This window comes from Pollicipes pollicipes, unplaced genomic scaffold (genome assembly GCF_011947565.3).
Source record: "Pollicipes pollicipes isolate AB1234 unplaced genomic scaffold, Ppol_2.1 Scaffold_4219;HRSCAF=4965_pilon_pilon_pilon, whole genome shotgun sequence".
In the NCBI taxonomy this organism is placed as follows: domain Eukaryota; kingdom Metazoa; phylum Arthropoda; class Thecostraca; order Pollicipedomorpha; family Pollicipedidae; genus Pollicipes; species Pollicipes pollicipes.
This window is the reverse complement of record NW_023596448.1, coordinates 25,934,705-25,961,839: the sequence shown is the minus strand read 5'-3', so window position 1 is coordinate 25,961,839 and position 27,135 is coordinate 25,934,705. Positions and strand designations below refer to the sequence as shown.

General features: G+C 62.0%; 1 protein-coding gene across 1 annotated transcript; it reads right to left on the bottom strand.

Moving 5' to 3' along the window:
- Nucleotides 1–409: 409 nt before the first annotated feature.
- LOC119095364 (failed axon connections) lies at nt 410–26,898 on the bottom strand (the record flags this gene model as incomplete). Its single annotated transcript, XM_037218211.1, is given in 3 exon segments — nt 410–542; nt 10,726–10,928; nt 26,501–26,898. Coding segments are annotated over 3 exon segments (651 nt in total), but the record flags the coding sequence as incomplete, so codon positions are not given.
- Between the last annotated feature and the right edge of the window lie 237 nt (nt 26,899–27,135).

Below are 27,135 nucleotides of genomic sequence, written 5' to 3'. Positions count from 1 at the left end.
ACGCCGCGCACCGCTGTGCGAGTCCCCGGCGTCGCCGGCTGCTGCCTTCGAGCGGGGCTCGGCTGGGCTGCCTTTGAGCGGGGCTCGACTCGGCTGCCTTCGAGCGGGGCTCGGCTGGGCTGCCTTTGAGCGGGGCTCGGCTCGGCTGCCTTCGAGCGGGGCTCGGCTCGGCTACCCTTGGGCGGGGCCCAGCTGAGACCGCCGCAGACCAGTCAGCGCTGAGCGAACCTAACACGGGCCGTGCAGTCGGGCGTCTTACGACCAACGGCGTGCAGTCGGCGTCTTACGACCAACGGCGTGCAATCGGTGTCTTACGACGAGAGGACGCACAGGACACACCCGCGGCAGAGCGGCACGACAGGCTCGCGTGGACGGAGCGCATGCGCAGTGGCTGCAGGAGCGTACTCACGTTCTTCGCGCGCAGCTTGAAACCGAAGTTGAGCAGCGCCGTGGGCAGCTTGGTCTGGAACATGCGCTGCAGGTCGAGCTTGTAGCCGGCCAGCATCCTGGTGGGCACCTTACTCCGCCACCAGCCCACGATCCTGAAAGCGGGTGTGCGGAACGAAACGTAAGCGCTAGCAAATCAAAATAAGAGTAAGCGAACACGGCTGGCGGACGTGGCCGGCCGGCCGCGCGTCCCGGCGCGGTGGCGCGCCGCATGGGTCGTCAGTCTTCACCTGCTTGTACCGCATCTTGAACGCCATGTTGAGCAGCGCGTTGGGCATCTTGCTCTCCCAGGTCTGCTGCAGGTTGAGGCGGGTGCCTCGCAGCCATTCGCCGGGGTTCTTACTGCGCCAGGCCTTGTTGGTCCTGTGGGGGCGGCGCGGCGGCTGAGGCAGGGCGACGCGCCCGCGCCGATCGCGGCGCGCGGCGCGCCACCGCCGACAAAAACGACGCGGGCCGCGATGAAAACACCGCGGGCCGCCGGTCGGCCGCGTGCGACGCGGGGATCACGAGCGACAGGGACAGGGGGACGCCCTGAGGGGAAATTGGCGCCGATGGTGGGACGCTCAGGCCGCTTGGAGCTCGAGCTCGGATAAGCAGGGATCTCGGACTCGGATAACCAGGAGTCACGTCAAAATCAGCCAGGGGCTGGAGCCACTGAAACTCAGCTCATGTCCCAACAGCGTCATCGTGTGTAGACGACGTGGTCGTAAAATAATAATGATGATGTTGGTTTTAATGCGCTGAAACTGTCCGGCATTTATTGCTCATAACCGACCGCCTGTAAAACGTCAGTTACCGTCCATTTTGGCCAGTACCGTTCCATTATTTATTGGCCTACAAGAACTGAAGTCAATAATGTTTCGCTGTTCCCAGCCGCATGCCAACAGGATAAAACATCGCCGGGTACGGTGCCAACGCAATGGACCCGACGGCTGTGAGGACCCCCTAATCAGAGCCAGACGAACCTGCCATCACACCGGAAACGGACGCCATCCGTTCCGAGGTCTGATCGATAGCCACGCCCCGTCAGCCGACTGGGACACTCCTCAGAGGTCCCGTGTAGCCCCGGGCACGCTAGGACCCCCCCCCCCCCCCCCCCCACAAATCACCGCCGGCCTCGCGACGTGACACTGAACCAGCTGGGCGTGGTCCGCCCCGTTTCCGGCGGGTGACTCTGGTTCGGGGCAAGACACCGCGCCGTTCGGGTCTTGTTCCCTGCTCTCCTGTGACGTTCCGGCGCTGACGGCGCTCATCTGGCGCCCCTAAATCAGCGGCGCCCGGGGCGCGTCAACAGCCGACAGCGCCAATAACGGCGCACCAACGCAGCGCCGCCGGCGACGACGAGCCGCGACCGGTCCGGCTCGGACCGGCGCCGGCCAGAGACGACCCGGACCTCCGGCGCGGGCGCGTCGCCGCCGCCGGCGCCGCCCGCGAGCCAGCCGGCGACCGGCCCGGCTTCGCAAGGGGGGTCGACGCCCGGCGCCGGTCGGCGACAGGCGCCCCCCCCCCCCCCCGCCGCCAACCGGCGCCCGCCGGGATCAATAACCGCGCCCCATTGCGCCCTCTGAGGCATGGTCGGCGCCGCACCTATTTCCAGCCGCGTCGGCGCCGGCGTCGACAGCGACGCTCGCACAACGCCGGCCGTCGAGGTCGACGGCCGGCGGCAGCGCGTGCCGCCGACGTTGCGTCAGCGGGCCGACCGGCCGCCGGCGTCGTCCAGACGGGACCCACCTGCGGCCGCGCCCCGCTCGCCGCCGCCGGCGACGGCGGCGACGCGCCGATGCTATCCACAGGCGCACGGGCCGGCGTCGGTCGGCCGCCGGCGGCGGTAATGACATGAGTGATGCGGGACGCCGCGGGCGCCGAGCAGGGGCGATCCCGGCTGCCGCTCGCGAGCACCCTAAGTACCCAGAATTGCGCTCAAGGCTAGCCGCACGGCCGCGCCCGCCGGCTGCCAATCGATAAGCCAGAGCGTTCCGTTGCTGGTGGTGGCGGCGGTGGCGGCGGTGATGGCGGTGATGGCGGACCCGTGGACGGCCAGGCCCAGCTCCTCCGCCGCCGCCGCCGCCGCCGCCGGCGCCGGCGCTGCGCGGAGAGGGCCGGTGTTCGCGGAATCCAGGCGGCGAGGCGGAGGGGAGGAGAGGAGGGGGAGAGAGGAGGGATGGACGGAGGAATGGCGAGAAGTGGCGGCAGTCTGTCCGCTGACTGGCGGGCCGACCTCACGAGACGACGGGAAGGTGGATGACCGCAGGTCCTGGCCCGGCCGGTGTTGTCCGCCGCGCGTTGGTCGGTGCCTGACCAGACACAAACAGCTCAGAAAAACAGCTGCACCCGCTGTCGAGACAAACAGCTAACGCGTCCGAGTGCGACGGGACGCAGGTTTAAACGACCCACCCGTTCCCTCACCGGCGGCTCCGACGCCCCAGAACAAAAGGAACATCCTGGCGCTGGCTAACGAGCCTCGCCGTCCGCCGCGGGTCACGGGGTCACCTCCAGGGGGCATGAGGTCCGGCGCCCGCCGTCAGCCTCGCTGTGCAAAGCGCAGCCGTCTGTCGGCTGGCTCCGCGCCGCCGGCGAAATCTCACCGCCGCAACCGTGGCAGCGCCACCGGCGCGGAAAATGACCGCCGCTCCCGAGCCGAACTCGGCTCTGAGAACCAATGACCCGTGTCAGGCACCTCCGGTGCACCCAACGCCGAGGCCTCCGAGCTGTCCGGCTGGACAGCTTCCACACGTCGCGTCCGAACGCCTCGTGATCCTCCGGCCGCGCCGGCTCTGGCAATGTCGCTGCATCGGGGCCCTGGATTCGCTTATCGTTTGGGTTGACGAGGACTCTCGCTCGTCCTGACACGGGCGGTGCGTCACGCGCGTCACGCATCGGCGATGGCCCGCTGCCGGCCACGCACAATCGCTGATGGACTCTGACAAAACTGGTACCCTCGAAGATCTCATCCATACATCGTCAGAAGCAATCCGCCGCATTACAACCAGACGTCATCGGCGCACCGCCAGTTATCTCCATCCCAGTGCGTCGATCCAGCACGCGCCGGCAGGTCGCTAGCGCCCGCGGGCCCCTCAGCCCCGCGGCAGTGCGCAGGCGCAGTGACATGGCCGGTGGAGCCCGGGGCCAAGCCAGACGGCTGCCGACAGCCCGTGCTCATTTCCGGCGGCTGCACCCCTCGGCCGTCGCCTCTGATTAAGCCCCGCGGGGCTCGGCGTCGGAGGCGTCACCCGCACGCCACCGGGACCCGCAGCTGGGAGCGCTGGGCCCAGGCGCGCCAGGGCGAGCCGGAATCGGTCCCGTCGGCAGCGACGGCCCGTCACGAGATCGGGAAAACACGAGATCGCGGGATCACGAGGTCATGAGATCATGAAACTAAGAGATCACGAGATCATATTACAAGATCAGGAGACACAGCCAGGTATCTAAGTGCATGGGATGGACAATGTCGCAGTCAGTTATGAGTTGGTTTCTATTTAAGTGCTTAAGAGTCTTGTCGGCGTGCTGACGGCTTGCGGATTCCAAACTTCCCAAGCCCCTGAACTATCGGCCCACTGCGTTCAGTATACAGCGCGACAAGCTTGCGGACGCGTGCCTATCCGCCCAAAGAAGTTCCATTTTTTTCAGGGAACCCTCATCATCCTCCACCACTAAAGCGGCCATCACTGCACATGCAAAACGCTCCGGGCGCGGCGCATCGCCTAGTGAAATCAAACAAACCACGAGTACTGTAAATGCGGGCGCGGCCCGGATCGATTCGCAAATGAAAACGGGGCCGCTAAGCCCGCAATGATCGCAACACGGCCCGCCATTGTCCCCATCCTGCGGCCTAAAATTAATACCAATAGATTACACCAGTTGACATCATTACGGCCAGCCGGTCGTAAATCACCGCCACCATCCAGATTGTTCACCGAGGAACGGGGTCGGCCGGCAGCGCCGCAGCGCCGCGGCGGCCGCCGGCCGAACTACTCGCGCGAGCTGCGCACGGCGTCCAGACAGCCCCGCCCGGCGGAAATGACTGACAGGTAGCGGCGTCCGGCTGGCGACGCGCGCGGGCGTGGGAGCCGCCGCGTCGAAATCGGCGCCGATCGCGATCCACATCTGGGTTGGGCGCGCCCGCCCGACCACCAGGCGCGGGAGCGGCGAGCGCCGAACCAAACTATGTCAGCAGCCATCGGGCGCCGATTTTAACCCCGTTCTTCGGCCGGCCAGCGCGAGGTGCGCACGGTTCAGGGCGGGGCCGCCGGCGGCCAACTGTTGCTGGCTGGCCGGTCGACGCGGCCGTCGCGTCACGTGGCGGCTCTTTGTGCCGGCGCGCGCGGTCGATATCGGCGGCCGCCGGGCGCGCCGTCTGGTGCCCTGAGGCGACACGGGGCGGGGCGGCGCCGGCCGACGCCGGCCGGCGGTGCTGGCGCCGGAGATAAGGAACAGGAGGGATGCCGACGGCCGCGCGAGAGAGATGTTTGGTGAGGAGGACGGCGAGCCGGGCGCCGATAACGGAGCGATATGGGCCACCGGGGAGAGACGCGCCCAGGACAAACACAGACGGGGGAGGCGGAGGCGTGCCGACGGGCACGACCAAGCGAGAATAGCTGTCCTGAGCAAACAGAAAACGCCGAGATAACGCGCCCCACGGACGGACGGCGCGCGAGGCAACACACGCCAGCCCGCCCTAGGGCAAAGAGGGGAACTCGCAAGGGGCAAACCCAAAACGGGCCGACGAGGGCTCGTCCCTGGGCCGACCCAGTCCAGCCGTCCCGACAGCCGGACAGGTAGACAGGGACAGATAGACAGTCACCGTCTACCTGTCACAGCCGCGTCAGGGGACAGCCGGACAGGTAGACAGTCACCTGTCCACTGCTTCCGGCCCGACCGAATGATCGGCGATTTCATCTGCGCGACGGCCGCCGCCGCGGGGGTCGACAGCGACTTCGGGACCGGAAACAACGCGGCGCGCGTGCGGCGCCGCTCGCCGTCGGCCCTGACCGACCCGGAGTCGCCGCCCGCCGTCGGCCCCGACCGACCCGGAGTCGCCGCCCGTCGTCGGTCCTGACCGACCCGGAATGCCCGCGTGTGGTATGCAAGACCCTCTGCGGATCTCGATGGCAGCACTCCGCATCCTTTATACGGCTCAGAGGTCCGAATGATTACACGCCTTCATATTGAACTTACAGCGATGCGTCGAAAGAATAGCTTCGGCCCCTTGACAATATTGAGGTCGCCTAATCAGTTGCACTAGATGGAGCTTCTAGGTGTACTAGGTGTTTGCACTATGTGGATCCACCGTGGTATGTTCCACGCATTCTTTGATCGATTAATCTATTATTTGGGCTTTTGGCAGTGCGACCACAATGATATCGTGTCTGCAGACCTTAGCTGTCTCAAGGACCGCTCCTCCGCTTTATGCCTGAAGAACACGGCCTGAAGAACCAATCTTGGCCTCTCGTCACACAAGGCCGGTATTCATGAAAACGTCGTACCAGAATCCCCAATCAATGAGGGTTCATGACTGGATTCCGCGGGACTCCGTCGAACCAACGATCGTATGCAAAGGGACTGAAATGACAGACGCCCGCTCGAGGACCCAACGACAGAACACCGGGTGTTCGAACCGCGGCATGACGAACACAGGACCAGGCTGTTCAGGCTGTTCACTTGAGACCCCTTAAGACTCACTTGAGACCACCACTTGAGACCCCCAGCCGATGAACGGCGGCCCAGCAGACCCACAGCAGGCCGCTGCATGTCCCAGCACCGCATCCTCGCCGCCCGGAAGCCGGGGCATGCCCGCAGCAGCCGGCGCTCTGCTTGGGACCGAGCGAGGGAGGGGAGAGACCGGCCAGGAGGACAGGGGCGAGGGGCGCCGAGCAGGGCAGCGCCTCGGCGCCGTGCCAGCCATCATCTTGCCGCCAGCGATGCATCAGCGGCGCTATGATTTCGTAATGAGCAGGACGAAAATCGATTTCGGGGGGACGGCTACCGCTAGCCGGCACGACAGGGGGAGCGATTTGGAGGGGAGGGGCGGGGGGGGGGGCAGCAAAGGGGACGCCCGCGGCGCTCGCGAGGGGAGACTGGCCAGCGCCGGAGGGCAGATCGCGAGTGTGGACAGCAAGCCGCGGGCCTGCGTGTGTTTTCCAAGCGGGGCAAACTAAAGAAACAGTACGATCAGCAACGCGTCGCCGTCAAGCGTGTCGCCACCACCGCTGCTGTAGGCATAGACGTCGTTGTCCCGCGAAGCTGGAGCAACAAGCGCTGACACGGCCACGTTAGCGCCTGTCTCTGATGTCATACCAGCTATGAAACATCACCTGACGGATTAAACTATACGCATCCAGACAGGCGCAACCCGTTGCTGCAGCAAGTGAACGAGACAAGATCGTGCCGAGTCTCATCGTTGGACGATTGGTGTCTGAATCACAGCGATGGTCTTCAGTGGTGCTGCCTTGAATGTCTCTATCGCCCGGTCCGCCCGATCCAGCGTGGTCCAGGCCGGTCCCCGGGCCAGACCGGTCCGGTCTGGCGCAGTTCAGTCTGGCGAAGCTGGTCTGAGTTGCGGTCTGGGGTCGCACCGTTCAGTCCGATGCCCAACCATGTACAAGGCCTGGTCACTCTGGTTTGTGTAGTGGTCCCGTCTCGTGTGGTCCTATCAAAGCAACGCTGCCAGCCTGGCGTGGCCCCACCTAGTGCAGTCAGCTGTGGCGAAGTCTACCACGGCGCAGTGCGGTCCGGTTTAGTCGCGTCTGGCCCGGTGCGGTCCGTGACACAGACCACCCGCTCCCCGTGACGTCATCAGAGCGGCGGCCGTCTCTCCGGCTGACATTAGTCCAATTGGACACAAATCCGGCCGGGCCGCCGCGTCACGAACGCGCGTCTGACAACTGACGCCGGTGGCGGCGGCGGCGGCACGGACTTGCCGTCTGGCGCGCGCCGCCACCAGCCCCGCCCGCCCGCCAGCCAGTACAGCACTGCACGCCCGGGCGGCCGGTCGCGCCGACTGTCGGTCATACCAGGCCCTGTCCCGTCAATGGGCGTCCGTCCCCCTCGCCGGCGACAGCCCGGTGCGGCGGCATCTCCGCCGGAGCGACAGCCCCAGCGGCCGCGAGGGTGCGGGAGACGTCCCCCGCCACCAGCCCCCCGCCGGGATCAGTCTCTCGGATTACGCGGCGGCGCTGACATTGTGACGGCGCTGCCGCGGCGATCGCCGGCGCGCCGAACAATGACGAGCGCTTGCTGACGGACGCCGCGGCCCGCCGGGGCGCGCGGCTGATGAGCGCGGCGGTCGGGTTACGCGGCGACATCCGAGCCGCCTCCGCGGCGGCAGGGGCCGGCGCCCGGTCCGGAGGCGCCGACAGGGCCGGCCAGCGGCGCCGACGCGCTCCGGCGGCGGCGCGCCCGGCCGCGCCTCCACGCTCGCCGCGCCTCCAATTGGCCGCCGGTTCGCGGCGTGCTCGACCGGCCGCGCGGGCGCCGCCACAAAGGCTGCGGTCATTCGCCGCCATCGAACGGGGGTTCGCGTCCGTGACCCGCCGCCGGTGCGCCCCCCCCCCCCCTCCCCCGGGGGTGTTTACCCAGCCGCCGGCGGCAGCGTCCGTCCCCGGGTGGGGAGGCGCCCCCGGGCGCGGCAGGGGCGCCGGGGCCGGACGGGGCGTCGCCGCGGCGTCGCTATGCAGCTCTGCCGGCACGACGGCCGGGCGGCGGCGGCGGCGGCGGCGGCGGCGGCGAGCGGCAGTGGCAGCGGCGGCGATCAATACCACAAAGTGCCGCCGGCCGGCGCCGGCCGCAGTGCAATGGTCTGCGCCGCCACCGTCCTCAGGCCGCAGGTCAGGGGTCACCAGACGCCGTCGCAGGCGGGGCACCGGATGGGGGCTGTAAGTGGAGAGCGAGGGGGGCAAGGCACGGAAACATCCGGGCGTGTGATAACGGTCAGCGCACGAAGACGGCAGGGAGAGGCGAGAGAGGAGGAACGAGGCGGAGCGAAGTTCCGGCACGGCGAGAGAATAGTGTGAGAACGAACGCCAGGAGTACCACGTGAAATATATGATGCAGAAAGAACAGTTTCACATTCCCCTAATAATCTCGTATACGCTCACGCGGTACTTTCCTCGGTTGTGATTATAGACAAGAGACAGCTGCATCACATATGGGTCCTACACCCCTACCATCCAATTCCAAAGCTATGAATAATAATCGCCCACAAGTTATGCCATTCCAGCTGATACTGCTGACTCTCGATGGAAGTGACGCAGTGATGGATACTCAACATGTGTCTGCGTGTATGTACCTTCCGCTGCACCCTGCTGCGTGAAATGGAAGGCACATACCATGGTGCGGCCAGCCACTAAAATGTGCTAGCACTGTTGCTCAAGCTATATATAGCTTGTCCCGCAGCGAGTATCTACAACGCAGTATCCTACATGAAAGCGGCAAACACATGCCAATAGCATTCAGCCCGGACATAGCTAATCATCAACGCAAATAAACATCCGACCCCAACATAAACACCGCAGCCATTAATGCTCGTCATCGCCGCCGATTCGCAGCACCCTCAAACGCTAACCCCATGACGTGGCGTCTGTGTTTACCCCCTCAATCACGGGCGAATCAGACCCGCGCGTCTCGGCCCTCTCCCCGTCCCCGTCCAGCTCAGGTGACACCTGAGCGCCTCCCCCCCCCCCCCCCCCGGCTGCAGCAGCTGAGCTGGCGGCGCCGACGCAGCCGGCCGCGGCGGCGCCCAGCCAGCCGGCCCGTACGATCCATAAAACGAAGCGGTCGGAACGGACGACGGCGGCGGCGCTGAAGCGAGGCACGACCGCGCAGCCAGCGGCGCGACAGAGCCGCTCGCGGCAGAGGCGCGACAGAACTGCCCACAGAACCGCTCGCGGCAGGGGCGCGACGGAACTGCTCCCGGCAGAGGCGCACTCGGTCCGCGAAGGACAGGAGGCGGGGGGGGGGGGGGGCAGGAGTACGCAGGCGGAGTAGGGGTCGGCCAGGGATTTGAGTGGCGGGCAAACGCCTACGGCATCATCAGCATCTGGTCCCGACAGTGGACCCATTGTAGGTGAGCTTCGGTTTGTCAATTTCAAGTCTATCCTCAATGAATCCACTAGCGTATCCACCATCGGGTACCGGTGTATCGACCAGTGCGGCGACCAGAGCGTCCACCAGTCGGTCCATCAGAGGTTCATTGGTGGACCCGCCGGCGGAGGGAAGAGTTGGTTCACAAGAGGATCCGCCAGCAACTTCAACACCAGAGGGTACAAAAGTGGGTCTGTGGGCGGGTCCCCCAGTCGGTTCATCAGTGGATTCACCAGTGGGTCCCCCAGTGGGCCCATCTTTGGGTTAACTGGTGGGTCCAAAGGTGGGTCTACGCGTGGATCTGCCAGTGGGTCCACCAGTTGGTCAGTCAACCAGTGGGTCCACGAATGGGTTGATCAGCGGGTAAAGCAGAAGATGCAAAATGTGCCCGCCGGTAGGTCCACTTGTTGGTTCAATGTTGGAACCCCTAGTTGGTTCGATATTGGGACCACCAGTTGGTTCGATGTTGGGACCACTGGTCGGTTCGATGTTGGGACTGCTGGTCGGTTCGATGTTGGGACCACTGGTCGGTTCGATGTTGGGACCCCCAGTTGGTTCGATGTTGGGACCACTAGTTGGTTCGATATTGGGACCACCAGTTGGTTCGATGTTGGGACCACTGGTCGGTTCGATGTTGGGACTGCTGGTCGGTTCGATGTTGGGACCACTGGTCGGTTCGATGTTGGGACCCCCAGTTGGTTCGATGTTGGAACCACCAGTTGGTTCGATGTTGGGACCACCAGTTGGTTCAATGCTGGGACCATCAGTTGGTTCGATATTGGGATCACTAGTTGGTTCGATGTTGGGATCACTAGTTGGTTCGATGTTGGGAACACCGGTTGGTTCGATGTTGGGACCACTGGCTGGTTCGCCGGTCTGCTCTCTGTGTGACCAAGCGCGTTATCCGACATTCTGAACATTCCCGATGTTTGATCTGCTATCATCAGCGTCTCCCCGATATGCGATGCCGATGTGACGTCAACGGGTTTTCAGAAAACTATCAAAACATTCTCAGAACGCCATCGACGCCTCATGGCTGCAATCAACTGACTAAGGCTAAGTGCGATTCTGCAGCACAGTTCCTGTTCTCTCGCAGCCAAACAGCTGATAAGCCGGCCGTTGTGCGGAGGCGGCCGGGGAAACGCTATCGGCCATTGACCGGAGGGTACGGCCGGGTCTCTCTCTCTCTCTCTCTCTCACCAGTGCAGATGGTTCTCAATCATGGAGATCATGGCGTGGCTGAGATTCTTCTGCTCGGCCGTCAGCGGGGCGTCCAGGTCCTTCTCAAACTTGGTTGACAGCTCCTTGATGATGAAGGACGAGTCGGAAATCTCCTCGCCGTTCATCTCGACGAACGGCAGCTGGCCCTTCTTGGAGCGCAGCTTCATACGGTGGTCCACATTCTGTAAACAAGGTCTCACTTAATCCTTCGTTCCATTCAGTCTCGGTACAGCTGCACCTTGTCCTCGCGCCGTACCCTGTCTCCCATGTCTCGCTCAGTCTCAGTGTCCCGCTCAGGCTCAGTGTCTCACTTAGTCTCCGCGATATGCCCCCATCCCTGTGCGCTCCGGTACCACCCTAAGTATCAGCCAAGTATTCCTCAGCCCGCATCTCAGCATCCTTACATCAGTCCAAGTCGGTCTCCATTCGTCATCAATACCAGCCGAGTCTCCTTCAATCTCACTTAAACATATGCAGAGAACGCGGCTGGGAATAGCTTTCCTCAATGGGAACGCGCAGCGCGGGGCAGCTTGGAGCCGCTGAAATATTGCTTTGCTGAGAATAGCACGGTGAGAAAATGCAGAAGCCTCAATCATCGCGCCCTGATGCTGCTATGCTGGGATACACTGGTCATTCACCAGTAATGGACCCGACCCGGGCTCAAAGGCCGGGCGATCGTGCCTGAGCGGCGGCACTTCCTTCCCAGGCGTTTGATATGAGGCGAACGACGTGAACTGTCCAGGCACTTGGGGTCCTATGAACCGGCAGCGGCGCACAGTTCATCTGGGATCATAATGCATGGCCGCAGGGGTGGGCCCAGGATTTTGTCAAAGGAGAGGTCACGGTTCACTGTGGTGCCCTGGAGCTTGGCGCTACCTCCCCCCCTCACAGCGAAGTCCCCGAGTTCCGCACCTTTTTCAAATTCCTATTTTTAAATCCATAAAATAAGTTTCGGTGGCACGGTGAGCCGAACATGCCCCCATTTATTTCCAGAGGATTTTTTCTTTTAGTTTTTACGTTGAACTTATATTTGGAGTCGTTTGGGATGCCCATGAACTAAGTCCGGTTTAAAAATAACGTTATGTGGGCACGAAATGATAATTTTGGTGCCCTTTACCACAAAATGCTAGTGCCCCTTCGGCCAAAGGGCCATCCCCCAGGCCCTCCCCCCCCTCCGGGTCCGTCGCTGCAAAACCGCCCTTTCATAGGCACGTTGTTGTCACTTGTGCCTTGCAGCACGCTCAGCAGCTAAGGTCATATGGCGTCGCCTGCTTCTCAACCGGCACAAAGAGGCATTGAAGAGAATCGAACCAAGCACCTTTGGTTTCTCAGACGCGTAGCATAATCAACGCGTTACCGAAACCCTTAGATATAGTGTTGACTTTAATGGAAAGCGCGCGCACACGTGACAGTGGCATTGGGTACTTATGAGCCGACTTGCAGGGTAATTCACTACGGATTCTATTGTACTTTTAATCATGACTAGGTACTAATTTTTCCAGTGCACCAGGCGCTTTTACTTAGTTCCTGACAGCCTACTGCCATTGATGTTAGATGTCCATATATTGGCCCAAGAGAGACCATTCCCATCCCTTTGATCTACACAACCAGTGGTTGCGTCTACACAACCAGAGCATCAAAATTCACGAACTGTCCCAAATCACGCGCATTAACTTCGCGATACTGACGGGCCCGTGGGATCGGAGCAAAAGACTGACACAGATGCCCGCATGCTATACGCATTTTCACCGCGCCATCCGCTACAAAACAACAAGCTGGCACTCCAGTTCCCACAGTCGACGCTGACAGTGCCTCATCAATAGCCAGTTCCCATGCCAGAGTCGGCTAACGGCCGCGCTCGGCCCCAGCTCCGAGAGACCTGCGCCAAGAGCGCGGCCGGCACGCATGTGAAGCAGCTCCCGGTGGGCAACCTGCCGCTGACGTCATCTACTGCCATGCGCTCGAATCTGGAGGGCTCTCCCAGCTCCGGAGATGGCCGTATGGGCCCACCGAGCAGGCGGCTGAAGTGGCGGTGTGAACCAACGGCGGCGGCGGCGGCGGCGGCGGCGGCGGCGGCGCCGCTGCAGCGCAGCACTCTCAGCCGAGGCCAGAGACAGGGCTGTCCGATCGGGACTCAGTGTCGCGAACGAGGAGGACTCGTGTTTTGGGCCACGGTAATCGCCGACGCCGACGGTGTTCGCCAGTGCCGCGACGTTAACGTTCACCCACACCGATATCTAACAAACAAGTGACTCGCGAATAACACGAGAACCACGTGGCGTTTATTACAGCAGAATGATACACAAAGGAGCAAACTCCTTGGTGCGTAATTACGACAGATTAGCATTGCAAAACACTGGGATGCACGTCGGCTTCAAATCCAGGCTATTCTGCAAACGTCGGCCGAGCGTGAACGCGCGAACACAGTGCCGCCGGCGTCGACACCCCCGTCCCGCGGGCGGTCCCGTCGACACCCCTGCCCCGCGGGCGGTCCCGCCGACACCCCCGCCCGGTGGACGGTCCCGCAGATACCCCTGCGCCCCGGGTCGTCCCGCCGACACCCCTGCCCCGCGGGCGGTCCCGTCGACACCCCTGCCCCGCGGGCGGTCCCGTCGACACCCCTGCCCCGCGGGCGGTCCCGTCGACACCCCTGCCCCGCGGGCGGTCCCGCCGACACCCCTGCCCGGTGGACGGTCCCGCAGATACCCCTGCGCCCCGGGTCGTCCCGCCGACACCCCTGCCCCCCCCCCCCCCCCGCCCGGACCGTCCCGTCGACACCCCTGCCGCAAGGACGGTCCCGCCGACACCCCTAACGTGCGGACGGTCCCGCTGACACCCCTGCCCCGCGGACGGTCCCGCCGACACCCCTGCCGCAAGGACGGTCCCGCAGACATCCCGCGTCGAGCGCGCCACGCCTCTTCGTAAACTACTGACGCTGGGACAGCGTCACGAATCACCGCCATGAACAAAGGCACCAGGCAAGGTCGCAGACAGGGCCTGAAGAGGGCGGCGCTGGTTCCCAGCACCCGGTAACGTCCCAGAGCGCCCGGCGACGGAGACCAGCGGCCAGCGCCCCCGCCTGGATCGGCCGACCGTGCGCCCCCCTCCCCTCCTCCCCCCCCCCCCCCCCCGCCTGGATCGGCCGACCGTGCCGCGGTTTGTGCCCGCGGGCGCCAAAACCACGCACGGATGGGCCGCAACCCGACATTACCGACCGTGATGACGGGGGCAGCATGTGTGACTACCGCTTCCCGCTGTTGCACGCGACCCCGCTCCCGGCCACACGCGTGCGAACGCGCGAACCGGCCCCACCCCGACATTCCACGGCGGGGAGGGTCGGGACAAGGGACGGCACAGCATCCAATTAACGCCATGGTGGGGCAGGGCCACTGGCAGGGGATGACCCCGTTTCTCCGTCCCGCGCGGGAGAGATGGGAAAGGGAACGAGCGGTTGCCGATAAGGCACGCCTCCTGTCGCAGCGATACCAGTCCGCTGTGTCAGTTGTGAGCTTGTGTCCCACATCGTGGTCTGGGTGTTCCTAGCTTACCGACCGAAGGTCCGCGACAAATGCAGGGCGGGATCCCTCGAGGCTGCCCGGAGACCCAAGCAACAGTCAACGAACGACCGCACCAACGGGCTGCTGGCCATGCTCGTGTAGGATGAGAGACAAAGTTTGCTAAAATACATTTCCGATCGTAGCAAAGCGCGGCTCGGCTTGCTCGACGCACTGGTTCGTTTGTTGACTCCCTCGAGTTCTCGCCTCGGACGTGATATGTGCAGCCGTCTCATCCCAAACATGCGTAAGAAGCGCGTAAGGGCACGCCGCAGCGCCGCCTGTCCGTGGGCAGTAGCATGCCATGGCGGGCCTGCCGACCACCGCTGGTAATTAGCGCTGCTGATCGACATAAATCAGCGACGCAGCGGTGGCGCGGTGGAACCGCTGCAGAGGCGCATCGCGGTGCAGAGGGCACAAAAACGGCGCACAGACCGCCGACGCCGGTGCAGATTGTGTCAGTGCGCTCAGCAAAAAACACGGCAGCGGACGCCAGCCACCAAACAAACGGCAGACCGTTTTTGCGGGTCCTCTGCGTCGGGCGCGGACCCCAATTGGGTCGTGTACCGCGAGACTAGCTGGTGCACCGCGGCTCCGAAACAGAAACAGCTGACAGAGCCGGCACAGTCGAAGTGCAAGACGGGCGGTCTCCGGTTACAGACAGGATTTACGTAAAAGCACAAAGGCGCCCTCATCGCAGCAAGACACGAATATTAAACAGACATTGAGCCAAGGCCTGCTTTGCACACGACCTTCGCAAAAGTGGCCCTAATACTAGCTTTCCACGTAATACAACATCCAGCCCGCTGTTTATGATGGGTCGTGCTCGATTTCGCCCATTGTCCGGCACGCAAGCGGCTGAGCCACACCAGCAAATCAAACAGCATGCAAAGCCCGGTGCAAACACCAATCAGAGGACGCCGCCGCCCGACGGCCGTTTTTTGCCGCGTCATTCCGCCGCGCACGGTCCCCTCTCCCTTTCGCGGCACCCCACCCCTGTCCCCTACCCACGGGCAGCAGGGGCGGGCTCAGCGACACAGTTTGGGGGAGGAGCCGATTATCTGAGCCAACTCTCGCATTGTCCGTGTCCGCAAAGTGCACGTTTCACGTCGTGCTTTACCCAAATGCCCGGCCTTTCCAGGCGTCCGGTCGTGACAGCCGCTGCACGCGCTCCTGCACGCTGTTCTGCGCCGGCGGTGCCAGCGGTGCCCGCGGCGCCGGCCGCCGGTGCCGGGCCGTTTGCGCGGGCCGGGCGCCCCCGTAATTGGGCCGGCGACCGGCCGGCCGGCCGCCGCCGCCGCCGCCGCCGCCGCGGTCGGCTGGGAAGGGAAGTCGTCACGGGTTCGTGTTCACCGCTCCCACCAGCCCTAATCGTCGCCAGTCGGGTCCGCTCCTGCCCGCGCAGCCGACCCCAGAGGCGGCGGCGGGGGGCGACGGAGGGGGGGAGGGAAGCAGGTGCGGACCGCCAGTCCCTGGTAGCGCGGAGCGGGGGGAGGGGACGCGGCGTCAATGCGCGCGCGGGACGCACGACGGCTCCGTGACGCGCCGCTTTGGGGAGGCGGCGCCGCTTTCAGAGCGGACGCGCGCCGACAGGAGCGGGCGGGCCAATTTGTCCGCTGGCCGCTGAAGCGCGGCGGGCGTCGACTGTCGGCTGACAGCCAGCTGAGTCTGCGTCCACGCTCGGGCGCCCTCATCCGCCGCCCAAACGCAACCCGTCCTCACCGCTCGCGATGACGAACACTGAGGCCCGAGCTGCTGTGACTCAGCAGCGGCCGGACTGCGAATGGCAACAGCGAACGGGAAATATCTCGAAAAGTTCCAAACGAAATAAGCATGTGGTTGTCAATCCGCCCTCATTCAGCTGTCTATTACACGTTCACGTGCAATAATAGGCTCAGCAATAGCATAGCCAGCATGGGGCGGGCCTTCCGTGATAGCCTTTTTGCTGGATCAGCGCTTACATCCATCCTTTCTCCCTTCCCCCTCCCCTGTAAATTTCAATCACTAACGCCGGACGGATCGCCGTCATGTCTGTGGCTGCGGGAGATCAGCGTGTGCACCTGGCGTGGGCTTCTCACGGGGGCCTGCCGGACTGGCGCCTTCCCAGCCAGGAGGCCGAGCACCGTGCCAGCCTCCGCCCTCCTCCACAAACTCATGCCTTCTCAAGCGCTTCCCACCTCCCCATGTAAATGCGCAGCGCATTCTCCTTGCTGCGGCGGCCGGAGGCCGCTGCAGACCCTCTCGTCCGGCGGCCCGCTCGCGAGGCGACTTATCGCCCGTCAGACCCTCCGCCCCCCCCCCCCTCCGCCCAACCGCGGGCCGGGTGGTGACCTGAGCGACACCGCAGTCGGGTCGCCGGGGCGTCCCGCCGACCGCCGCGGCCGGAAGCGGCGCCGGCCGCGTGGGAGCGCCGCCAGCGCCGCCGGAAGGCCACCTTGACCCAGGTCGCGGCTGGGGCGGGCCGCCCTCCGCCGCCGCGTCCAGCGGACGGACGCCGGGCGCCGGGCGGCGGCCGAGCCGCGGGCGCCGGGCGAGCGCGTCCGATGACCTGGCCAGCTGATGACGTGATGTGAGCCAGTGAGGAGGCGGGGTGACCTGCGATAGCTAAGGAGTTCCCAGGTCAGGGAAGGTCGGATTCAAGTCAAAGGGACTCCCTCACCTTTGAGCATATTTCAAAACCACACTAGTGAAGCCTCAAGACTAATTACTTAGTGTACAGGGGTAGTTGCAAATATTGCATGATACGCCGTTGGAACAAGCAAAGCAAATGGCGTCGCCAACCTCTCACCCTAGCCCCGTGAGGAATCGAGCCCGTACCGCATGGTTTCCCAGACGCGCAGCTAACTGCTACACTACCAACGCCCTTCCTTGAAATTCTAAACGCTTCAGTTCAGAAACGGTTTCAACAAAAAGAGGCTTACTCTGTTCACTAACCGTCCTCCTTTTCTGTTCCTCTTTTATTCTAATCTCTTCTCCACTTAAGTTGCCATTTCTTCTTTCGGAATTAAAAATGACACATGATTGTGAGGGCACAAACACGTGATAATTAGAGCCACGTCATGAATTTCTGCGTGACCGGTGTCGTCATCGCCCCGGGGCGGCGGGGTGGCGTCGTCGTCGCGGCCCCGAGGCGGCGGGGCGGCGGGGCAACGGGCCGAGACACGCCACCGCGCCACAAGACGCGCGCCGCCCGTGATTAGCCAGCTAACGGAAATGATTGCCACTTCCGGCGGGGCGGCGGCGGGGCGGCGGGACGCGGCGGCGGCGGCGGCGGCGGCGGCGGCGGTCGTGGGAGTCTCGGCGGCTTTTAAGCCAATTTTGACGGTGGATAACGTGAAATTCCCCGACGTGGGAGTGCGCGCTCCATCAGTGGCGCGCGCGCACCACGCAGGCATACTTCTGGGTATCGGTAACGGAATCGTTAGTAATCGATACCAGCCGCCTTCCACAGCTACGGATGCTCCCTATCAAGCGGCAGGCCGGCTTTCAAGCATTGATAATGGAACACCGCTACGCGTCGTGAACTCACCAATGTCGACTTCTGAACAAAACAACGCAGCACCGCCATCTGATCCTCAAGTATGCAGATCGGTCTCCACGAACGCCCGAAACGCAGCGCCGTTTCGCTAATGAGACCCAGGTTCAATGCCACCCGGCGCTATCACAACAAGCTCCTCGCCCGTATCGATGACGGACGACGGTGCAGACACAGAAATACTTTCACGCACCGGCGGCCGCGGCGCCGCGCGCCGCCAGCCGGGAACAATGGCGGCGACACAAAGCGACACAATGCGACACAGGAAGCGCGTCTCGCCGGCGCGGACGGGGCCAGCATTCGCCGCACGTCGGCATCGGATCTTCGCCGCGGTCGACCGGTCGGACAATGCATGAAGGCCCGCCGGGGCAGGCGGCAGGCGCGGGGGAGGGACGGGCCCAAGGTAGCTCTCGAGGCGACCAGACGGGGCAGCTCGAGCGTGGCCGGCGACGTGGTCCGCGGACGGCGACGACGCGCAGCGCCGCTCCAACCTGGAGGTGGCTTTGCGGAGGGTCTGGTCAGGAGGTCTAGTGGCAGGGCATGGTGAAGTCTACTAAGAGGTTTTCGTCAGAAGGCTCAGTGGGAGGGTACGGTCAGGAGGTCTACCGAGAGGTTCTCACCAGGCTAGCGGAGGGTATGGTCAGGAGGTCTACTACGAGGTTCTCTCCAGAAGATCCAGCGCGAACGACCACCGCTTGACCTTCTGGACGGCCTTTCCACCGCACTGGTCGTGAGCGAGTTGTGTCGAAGTTGGACGCAAGTGGTCTTACTGTCGAGTCGTGTCATGTCATGTCATGTCATGTCATGTCATGTCATGTCATGCTGTGGCGGCAAGGCAATGAATACAATCGCCATCAGTCATGTGAGTGAACCATACATTTGCAGGTGCAGTACAATGCGCATGTGTATTACAACTACAGGCCCCAAATGTGCGTTTTGCCGCAGTTGACATCGTTGCAAACAATGCACACCTTTTACGACATACCGGAAACTGAAAAACCAGCAGTCCTCATCCCTCATTTCATCCCATGACGGAATTTTCCCATCACTTCCTTTTCATCCAGCCAAGAGCTGTATCGGCGAAACTATTGCCGATGGGCACTCAAGAGGGCCCAGACATAGGCTGTGGCTGGTCGGAGCTGGATGAGCGAGGTGAGGGGGCTCGCGTCTGGACGGGCTCCCCTGGTAAACACCTGCAGCGGCACGCCACAGCTCAGCCTCCGTTGACTGGCGCGGACGCCGGTGAGGTACGTTCTTTTACAGGTGCAGAGACCGGCGTGGCACATACTGGCGTGGTAATTACTGGTACGTGGCCGACTGTCACTTGAACCCTACACTGATGTACAACACGCAGCGCGTGCAGCACTATCTGAAACTGACTAGCGAGACGGAGGATCCAGTCGCAGTGAGTAAACAGCTTCAACGGCTATCCTGGCTGTTTAAGAGCCCAGGTATTCGGAACGCTCGGGGCATCGAGCCTCCCCTGGACGATAACCAAGCACCGCAGAGCGGTGGGGCAGCCGGCCGGATGCGGACAGAGCCCCGGAGGCGGAGGCGCCCCCCCCCCCCTCCCAGGGGTAGAGCATGTGACCTGATCACGGGACGCAAACCTGCGGCGGCGTCACGGCGCCGACCAATAAACAGTGCGTCACGCGGCGGCACGGGAGTGAATGGTGAGTCACGCCACAGCCACGAGGGCACACCGCCACGCTGGTGGGGTCGCGGCTGCGGCGCCCGCGGGCACAGCTGACCAAGGCCGGTCCGAAGCAGGGAGCCCTGCTGCGGACCTGCAATTGCCACTGTGCGAAATTGCCAGATCAACGGATCTTCGCGCGGTTCTTGCAGTGCTGCCGGACAACATTAACCGGGCTGGCGTTAATAAATAACTCATATCTGTCCCTTGCTGTGCGTTAGATAGCGGGAGTCGGCTTATGAACCCTTCATGCTCGGCCTCCAGGCGAAAGTAGCTTGCCCCGCCCGGGATGTTATTGGGTCTACCGGGACACCACGGCACGGGGAGGACACGCTCGCGGCAAATGCGGCCGCCTGGCCTCACTGGGTACCACGAAGGAGCGAAAAAAACGGTTTATTGGAGAGTGCCAAGGCCAACTGCTATCCCAGTCGCGTCACCACCATTTTCCACCACCACGGCTGGCCAGCAGGTGACCACGCCTGCTGCCTCTTGGTCACTGGCGCCCGCTGCCTCTGAACGATAGTCCTAACGCCAGTGGGTGGACGGCCAGCCCAACGCCTCCGAGCAAAGACTGTTAGTGAGCCAACCAGCCGCCATCAGCCCTGCAGCACGCCCCTAAACGGTCTGCAAAAGTCCTGCATGCGGTGAAACGAAGATGAATGACGGAGCGAGTAGAAGTCAAGGGTTAAGAGAAGCGAGAGATAATAACAGGGAGAGGAGGGGAGAGAGACAGAGGGGGGGGGGGGGAGAAAGAGCAGAGCCGGACGTGTTGGGGGCCCACTGAAGGCGTCACGTCCGCCTGTTTATGAAAGATAAGGGACGTAAATCAATTGCTCAAAGGAGAACGTGAGCGGAACGCGGAGTTGGACAGCGCGATTTATTGCACAGGGGGTGAACGTTCTGTTCCGACGCGCGGCGACGAGCCCGGGCCCGCGGCCCTCCGCCGAGAAAAATGCCACTGGCGCCCCTCGACCGCCGCTCGCTCCCAGCCTGATTGAATTAAGCAGCAGCGCGAGCACAACACAGACGCTCCCAGGCGCTCGCGGACGGCGCGCGTGTGCCGGGCCCGCCGGCGGCAGCGGCGCGCGGGAGCCGGCGGCAGCGGAGCAGCGCCGGCTGTCGGCGGCAGCCGGCCGCGGCCGCGCGGCCACCGCAGCCCGGTTTCCCCGGGCGGTTCCGGGCCGCCGGCTGGCCCAGATGGCCGGCTGGCCCGCTCCCGAATGCCCAAACCGCTGCGCTGGTCTGGCCGGTGCGCGGTGCAATGGCCGCTGCCGCTGCCGCCCTGCGGCGGCGAGGGAGCGGGGAGGGAGGAGGGACGGAACAGTGCACCAGGAATGCGAAATGACACGCCGGCCTCCCCACGCCGAGGCAAGATGAACTGCAGCTACGCCATGGCGCCGGAGGGCCCAGCTTGCAGGCGCCGTGACAGACGAGTGACTGCAGGTGTCGTGACAGACGCTTCACGGATGGCCATGCTATGGCCAGGACCATCGACTCTGAGATCGTGAGCTAAAACGGACGATACAGCGCATCAAAACGCGGCGAAGTGGAATCTTGCTGCAAAAACAAATTGACCCACCCAAAATTAGTGCACAGGGTATACGATCGTCTGGGAACTGCGGACCATCCGTCCAGCTGTCGTTGCCCGCCTGTTTCAAGACTGGGGCTCGGCAGTCTTGTGAGGGGCTGCACTCCCGAGGATCTCAGCGTCGGTAGTCACACTCCGAGGATCTCAGCGTCGGTAGCGTCGCACTCCAAGGATCTCAGCGTCGGCAGCGTCGAAGCTATCTTCCTTGGTGCATGCAAATGGCAAGCGGCCGCATGCAAATGGCCAGCAGGAATTGCAGTCCGATCATTGCAATCCTGTCCCGGAGCTAGCCAGAGCGCAGTAGACTGCGCCATTCTCCAGCTCCGTTTAACGCAATAAATTGAGCAAACATTGAACGGACTGCGCTGTGGTCACCCGCAAGGGACGTGAGGACGGCCAGACGCCGGCAGCCGGTCGTGTTTACTGTTTACTTCACATACTGCGACGAGGTGACCAGAGCGGGGGAAGAGGAGGGGAGAGGGGTGAGGCACGTGCCGAGATCGCCCACAGCCGTGCCGGTCCAACGTCCAGAAAAAGGGAGAGCGCAGAGTCACGCAGGCCAGCGCACGTGGCCGCCCAGAGGTGCCCAGGCACGTGACGCGCTGTGCGGGTCACCGCACGCGGCCACGTGCGCACGCGCATGCGTCAAAAGGCGGCGGACGTGCGTGTGCAGACTGCAGACGCCGGTGCCGCCACCCGCTCAGTATGCGGCGACCAGGCCGCCAGCGACCCCGCTGCAGGGCGACCCCATCCGTCTCCCGCCGACGGGGTCGACGTCCGGAAGCCGACCCCGGCCCAGCCCGGCCCCGGCCCCTATTCCGCCGCCCCGGGCTATCGGAAGACATCAGGCTGCAGCGCGGAAGGCCGGAGCGCCGCGAGAGCAGTGAGCTGACTAGTGGACACCGGTCAGCGGCGGCCCCATCGGAGCCGGGTGTGGTGACGGCAGCAAGGCAACAGACTTGAGAAGGGACCGCCATTAGGCAGCGCAGGGATTCTAGAGCCCTTCTAGGCATCGGAAGAGCGGCGCCACTGAAAGCGAAGTGGCGATGAGCAGGTCACGCCTTCCACCAAAAATCGTGAGGGTGTGATTACTTCCCACATAAACGTTTAATTACTCGGAAACGCAGTCTGCAGTGCACAACCTAACTGCATTAGCTGCTTGGTGTAAAGGCCACCTGTTGTATCCTTCCTCACCCATGAGCTGAACGCATCAGGAGAGTCAAAACACGGCAGCACCGAGACTGCAAACTAATTACCATCACAACTCAGCCACTGCGCATGAAGTTGGCAGCCATAAACCTCGCCGCCGGCCAAACTGCGCTTCGTCGGAAGTCTGAGCGGGGCGCCGACCGATCAGCCTCCCATAGGTCACCACCAAGGCAGGCTTGCTCACCGCCGGTCGGCGCTCCATCCGTCAGCCAGTAATTGGCATAATTGAGCCGCTTCCGGCCGGCACGACCCCCGCTCGGCCGCGCACGAAGACGCTCTCGAAATGGACTCTTCCAGGAGCTGCTCAGCGGCCGGCTCTCGCCGAGTGAGCAGAGGCTCGCCTCGTCTGAGGGCGCCCCGAGGCTCTACTGCGAGCCAGCGAGCTGGTGCTGGCGAGTCAACGAGTCGGTGCTGGCGATCCATTGAGTCCGTGCTGGCGAGCCAGAGGGTCGGTGCTGGCGAGCCAGCGCGTCGGTGCTGGCAAGTCAGCGAGTCCCTCCTGCCAGCCAGTGAGAGGGTGCTGCCAGTCAGCGAGTCGGTGCTGGTGAACCAGCGAGTCGGCGCTGCCAACCAGCGAGTCAGTGCTGGCGAACCAGCGAGTCGGCGCTGCCAGCCAGAGAGTCGGCGCTGGCGAGCCAGCGAGTCGACGCTGCGAGCCAGCGGTCCAGATGCCGGAGGAAGGTCGTGACTCAGCAGCGCCGGATATTAATGTCGGCTGCTGGCTCGCGTTCCGGACCATCATCTGTGCTGCACTGTCGCGATGCGTCACCGGACGCAGTCGCTCGTTCGGCCCCGTATCACGAGCGTGACCAGCGCTGTTTGCGCCGATCAAACGGAGCGGCTATCGACGCGGCCCAGAGACAGCTGGCCAATCGTTCAGACCTCTCGGAGCGGATGCGTCAACAAAGGAACAGAGAGGCCCGTCAGACAAAAACACAGTGTTGGGCGTCACGGGACGGGGTGGGGTGGGGGGAAGGACGCGTCCTTGTGCACGAGGAGGAGGCCTCGGTCTGGCAGGGCGACGCCTGGAGGGGCCGCGCGGGGAGTGGCATGACTTTGGATACAATAGGGGCCCATTATTGAATGGTGACGCTCCGGGCTCCGAACGCACGCAATTGTGGCACCTCAGCCATTTAACGTCGAAAGCAGCTGAAGCTGGGCTTTGAGATTTGACGTACCATTACGGGATGGATCAGATGACTGTCACCTGCTTGTGTTCCTCATCCACTAAAACATGGTGCATATGTCCAGATATCGCCACAGACATGTGCCGCTGCAGACATGTGCCGGAGGTGATGACAACACTCGAGCTTGTGGCCTGAATCGATCAGCTTCAATCCAGTCTACATGCTGTAGGACTGTGGATCCCTGATGGAAGTTAATATTCATACAGTTGAGCGATTTACAGGACACAGCTGAGAAAAAAACCGTCTAGAAACTCTTGAATGTACTGACCCAACTTCTTGCCGTACTTACAACATATTTATCCGCACAGAGTTCTAAGACCTGACATCAAATACCTTGAAGCCCGCATCAATCTTTGCATGAGGTATAGTTAATTTTCGATACCCAGAAGCAGACCATATCAACGAATGTTTGGAAAGATAATGTCATCCAACCAGCATCTCCTGGTTATGAAAAGTTGACACCCGTCAGCACATGAAGTATGTGCTCGATTATTTTCTCGGTACCTGCGACCCCAATTCCAAGCACAGCCTAAACTAACATGCGAGCAAGCTTACTTACTTCCAATACGACCATTTCTTAGCTACGTAAATTTATTCAAGGCCTATTTGTTCTAAACTCTTGCCTCCTCCCACCACGACCGCTTCCAACTTGCGTGAATTTCGTCTAACTTCGCACGTTAGCGAGATCATCAATCAAAGCTCCTCGGCCAAGAAAATGTACGCCGCTGCCTCATAAACCCGGGGTTTTAACTAGCCGCGGACCGCAAGAAACACGGCTCCCAAGCAGCGGGCCACATTAACCCAGTAGGGCAGCCGCCACATACCGACGACCGTCCCAAGCGGAGCGAACTGCACGCCGCAGCACCGGGGTGCAACGGCGGCCGGTGCCGGCCCTACTGGCCGCATTTCTAATTCATGCATGCGCGAAATAGCGCCCCGGGGATGCTGGCACTTGCCGTTGAAAACAGCTGGATGACGTGAAAATTAAAGCAAAGCTGTGAAAGCACAGACGGAAACTTTTCGATTCAGATTTGAAAACGACGCTAAGCGGGAACAGAAGCCCAGACAGTGACCATGCTTGGGTGCAGGTGCAAGGGCAAATTTCCGGACGTAGGTAAGCGCGCCCAGGTTGAACGCTGAAATGTTATAAAGGCCCAGTTTCTGATGACTGATGACAGCCATTCTCTTGCACGTACTCGTCAAACTCGGTTTCCACGACTAATGAGAACCGTGTTTTTTGGCAGAAAAATCCCGTTGCGGCGACGACAATTAACAACGAAAAGCAAGATGGGGCGCAAAACACGCCAGTTTGGGAAAAGTTTCGACTTTTGGTATCTTCTTCGTCAGGTGCTTTTTACTCAGGTCGTAGTAATTCTGCATGATTCAACCTCTTTGCAATCCAATCTTAGGTTATCAAATATTTTAGCATAGAACATATGGAAAAGGAGTATGGGACAGTGGCTTTTCCCATTATGCACCATTTTGGCTAACGCTAGTGCCACCGTCGACACAACATTGCTGTTAATTGGTGTCTGACGATGCGTCGACTGCAATGGTCATCTTGAGTATGATCAACAAGGCACGACAATAGAAAAACTCCACTTATAAGGTGCTTTTAGAAATCGCAATTTTCTGTTTATTTCAGAAAACGAACTAAAACGATTAGGCGCGCTCCATCCACTTGAATTCGAAGAGACCTTGTAGGGCAATATCATGTCCTGCTACAGGCTAATCATGAATGGACAAGCAAACCAGTAGCAGCTCGCGCAGTTCAACTTTGAGCAGAGCTATCAGTGTGTAATTCGCGCCTGTCTGTTCGCAGATCAAGTCTGATACGGTTCGTCATTGTCACGACCGTGAGTTCGCTCGGAGGGGTAGGCTGCCACGTCCCCATATATAGAGCCACACAAAAAGGACCGTAATCTACTTGTTAACGGTGCTTAACTACGGTCCTCCGTTTCACCTTGTGACACCAAAATGTTGGCGAAATGACTTGAGTAACTACAGTTATCAATACCAATTTATTGAAGGATGAGATGCTGCCTGCTCTGCTGCACTGCATCGACTGCAGCCAGATCAACAGACAACTCCGTCCCCTGCAATGCATGGTGATCAACGCCCGCGACACCGCCGGCGCACCCAGGTCCGACTGCCGTGGCCAGATTCTATATATCTCACCCACGCCCAGCCCGTGAGACGACCTCTACCATCGGGCTGGTGTTAAAACGTTCATTAAGCGCGGCCGTTTCCGGTAACGCGATCTATCGCCCATCACAAATTCGGCTATAATTTCGGAGCGGGCCGCCGGGCGCTGGTGGTTCGAGCACAGTCTGCGATCGAATGGCGCCCGCTCGAATGACCTTCCGCCCTTCCCCGGCCCCTCCTCGGCGGGCACCGCCCGAGGCGTCTGTTAATTCCCTCTGTTCCTCCACCCGGCACCGTCCCGGTCCCAGAGGACGAAGCTGGAGGATCGCGCTGAAGGTGGTCAGGCTGGCGAAAATAGTTTTATGGCGGCGAAATTGGACAGTTAAACTATATGGCGCTTTTTAGTGCTTCTAAGCTCGGTGTGGACAAAACACAGTTTCTCGGAAATTGCGAAGAAATGAATCAATCGGCACACAAGAGCGCAACTGTCACGACAAACACTTCAGACATGCCCAATCAAACAGCAACACAAGTTCATTGAAGTCGCCAGATTCAGAAGTTATGTATCCTTGCGGCGTTTAGTTCGATGGCCCATGGGGGGGGGGGGGGGGGGGGCGGCCAGGGCGTGAGCGGCAGCCAGACACGGGAAAAGGGGTGAAAAGGGGCGAGAACCGTTGGCCTCCCCGGGCGAGCCCACTAATGGGACCCACATTCCAGCGAGCCCAGACTCCGCGGGCGCGCGCTCACGGGCATGCAAGCAGCGACAGGACACGAGAGCACGAAACACTCGGGAAAGGCGAGCATTCGAAAGAAACGAATAGCAGACCGTGCCGGCATTCTCACCTCGTATTTGATACCGGCGACCCTCAGGAAAGTCTCCATCTTGAGGCAGAAGGGCGAAATGGAGGGCAGCACCGGGGTGCGCGAGAACTGGAACAGGTACACCACGTCCTTCTCAAAGTCCGGCTTGTGTACGGCCGGCTTGGGCGGCGGCGCCGGCTTCTTTTCCTTCTTCTCCTCCGGCTTCTTGTCCTTCTCGGTGTCCTGGTCAGACTTCTCCTCCCGGTTGGCCTCAGCCTTCACCTCCTCCTTGACGGGGACGTCGGTGTCGGCCGGGGCGGGCGGCGCCTCAGTCTTCGTCTCGGCTTCGTTGGTCATGCTGGCTGTTGGAGGACTCCGACTAGGAGGGTAGGCACCGAAATGAAAGAGCGGCTGCACCGACGCCCAGCACACCCGGCGTCCTGAGAGAGTCTCACACCGGGGCTCCACTTTGAAATGGAAGGCACCCCAGGGTGGCGTGACGTCACGCAGACCGATCGACAGAGCGCCTTCCCATTGGCTGAGCCTGGACGCAGAAGTTTAGCGAATATAAATTATTATGTCGTTCAATGTACGGCGCCCAAACTTGAATAGAGGTTACTTTGTCTTTATTTTTATCGAGGTGGTGTCAAATAAATTTTTAACAGCCCAAAAATGAG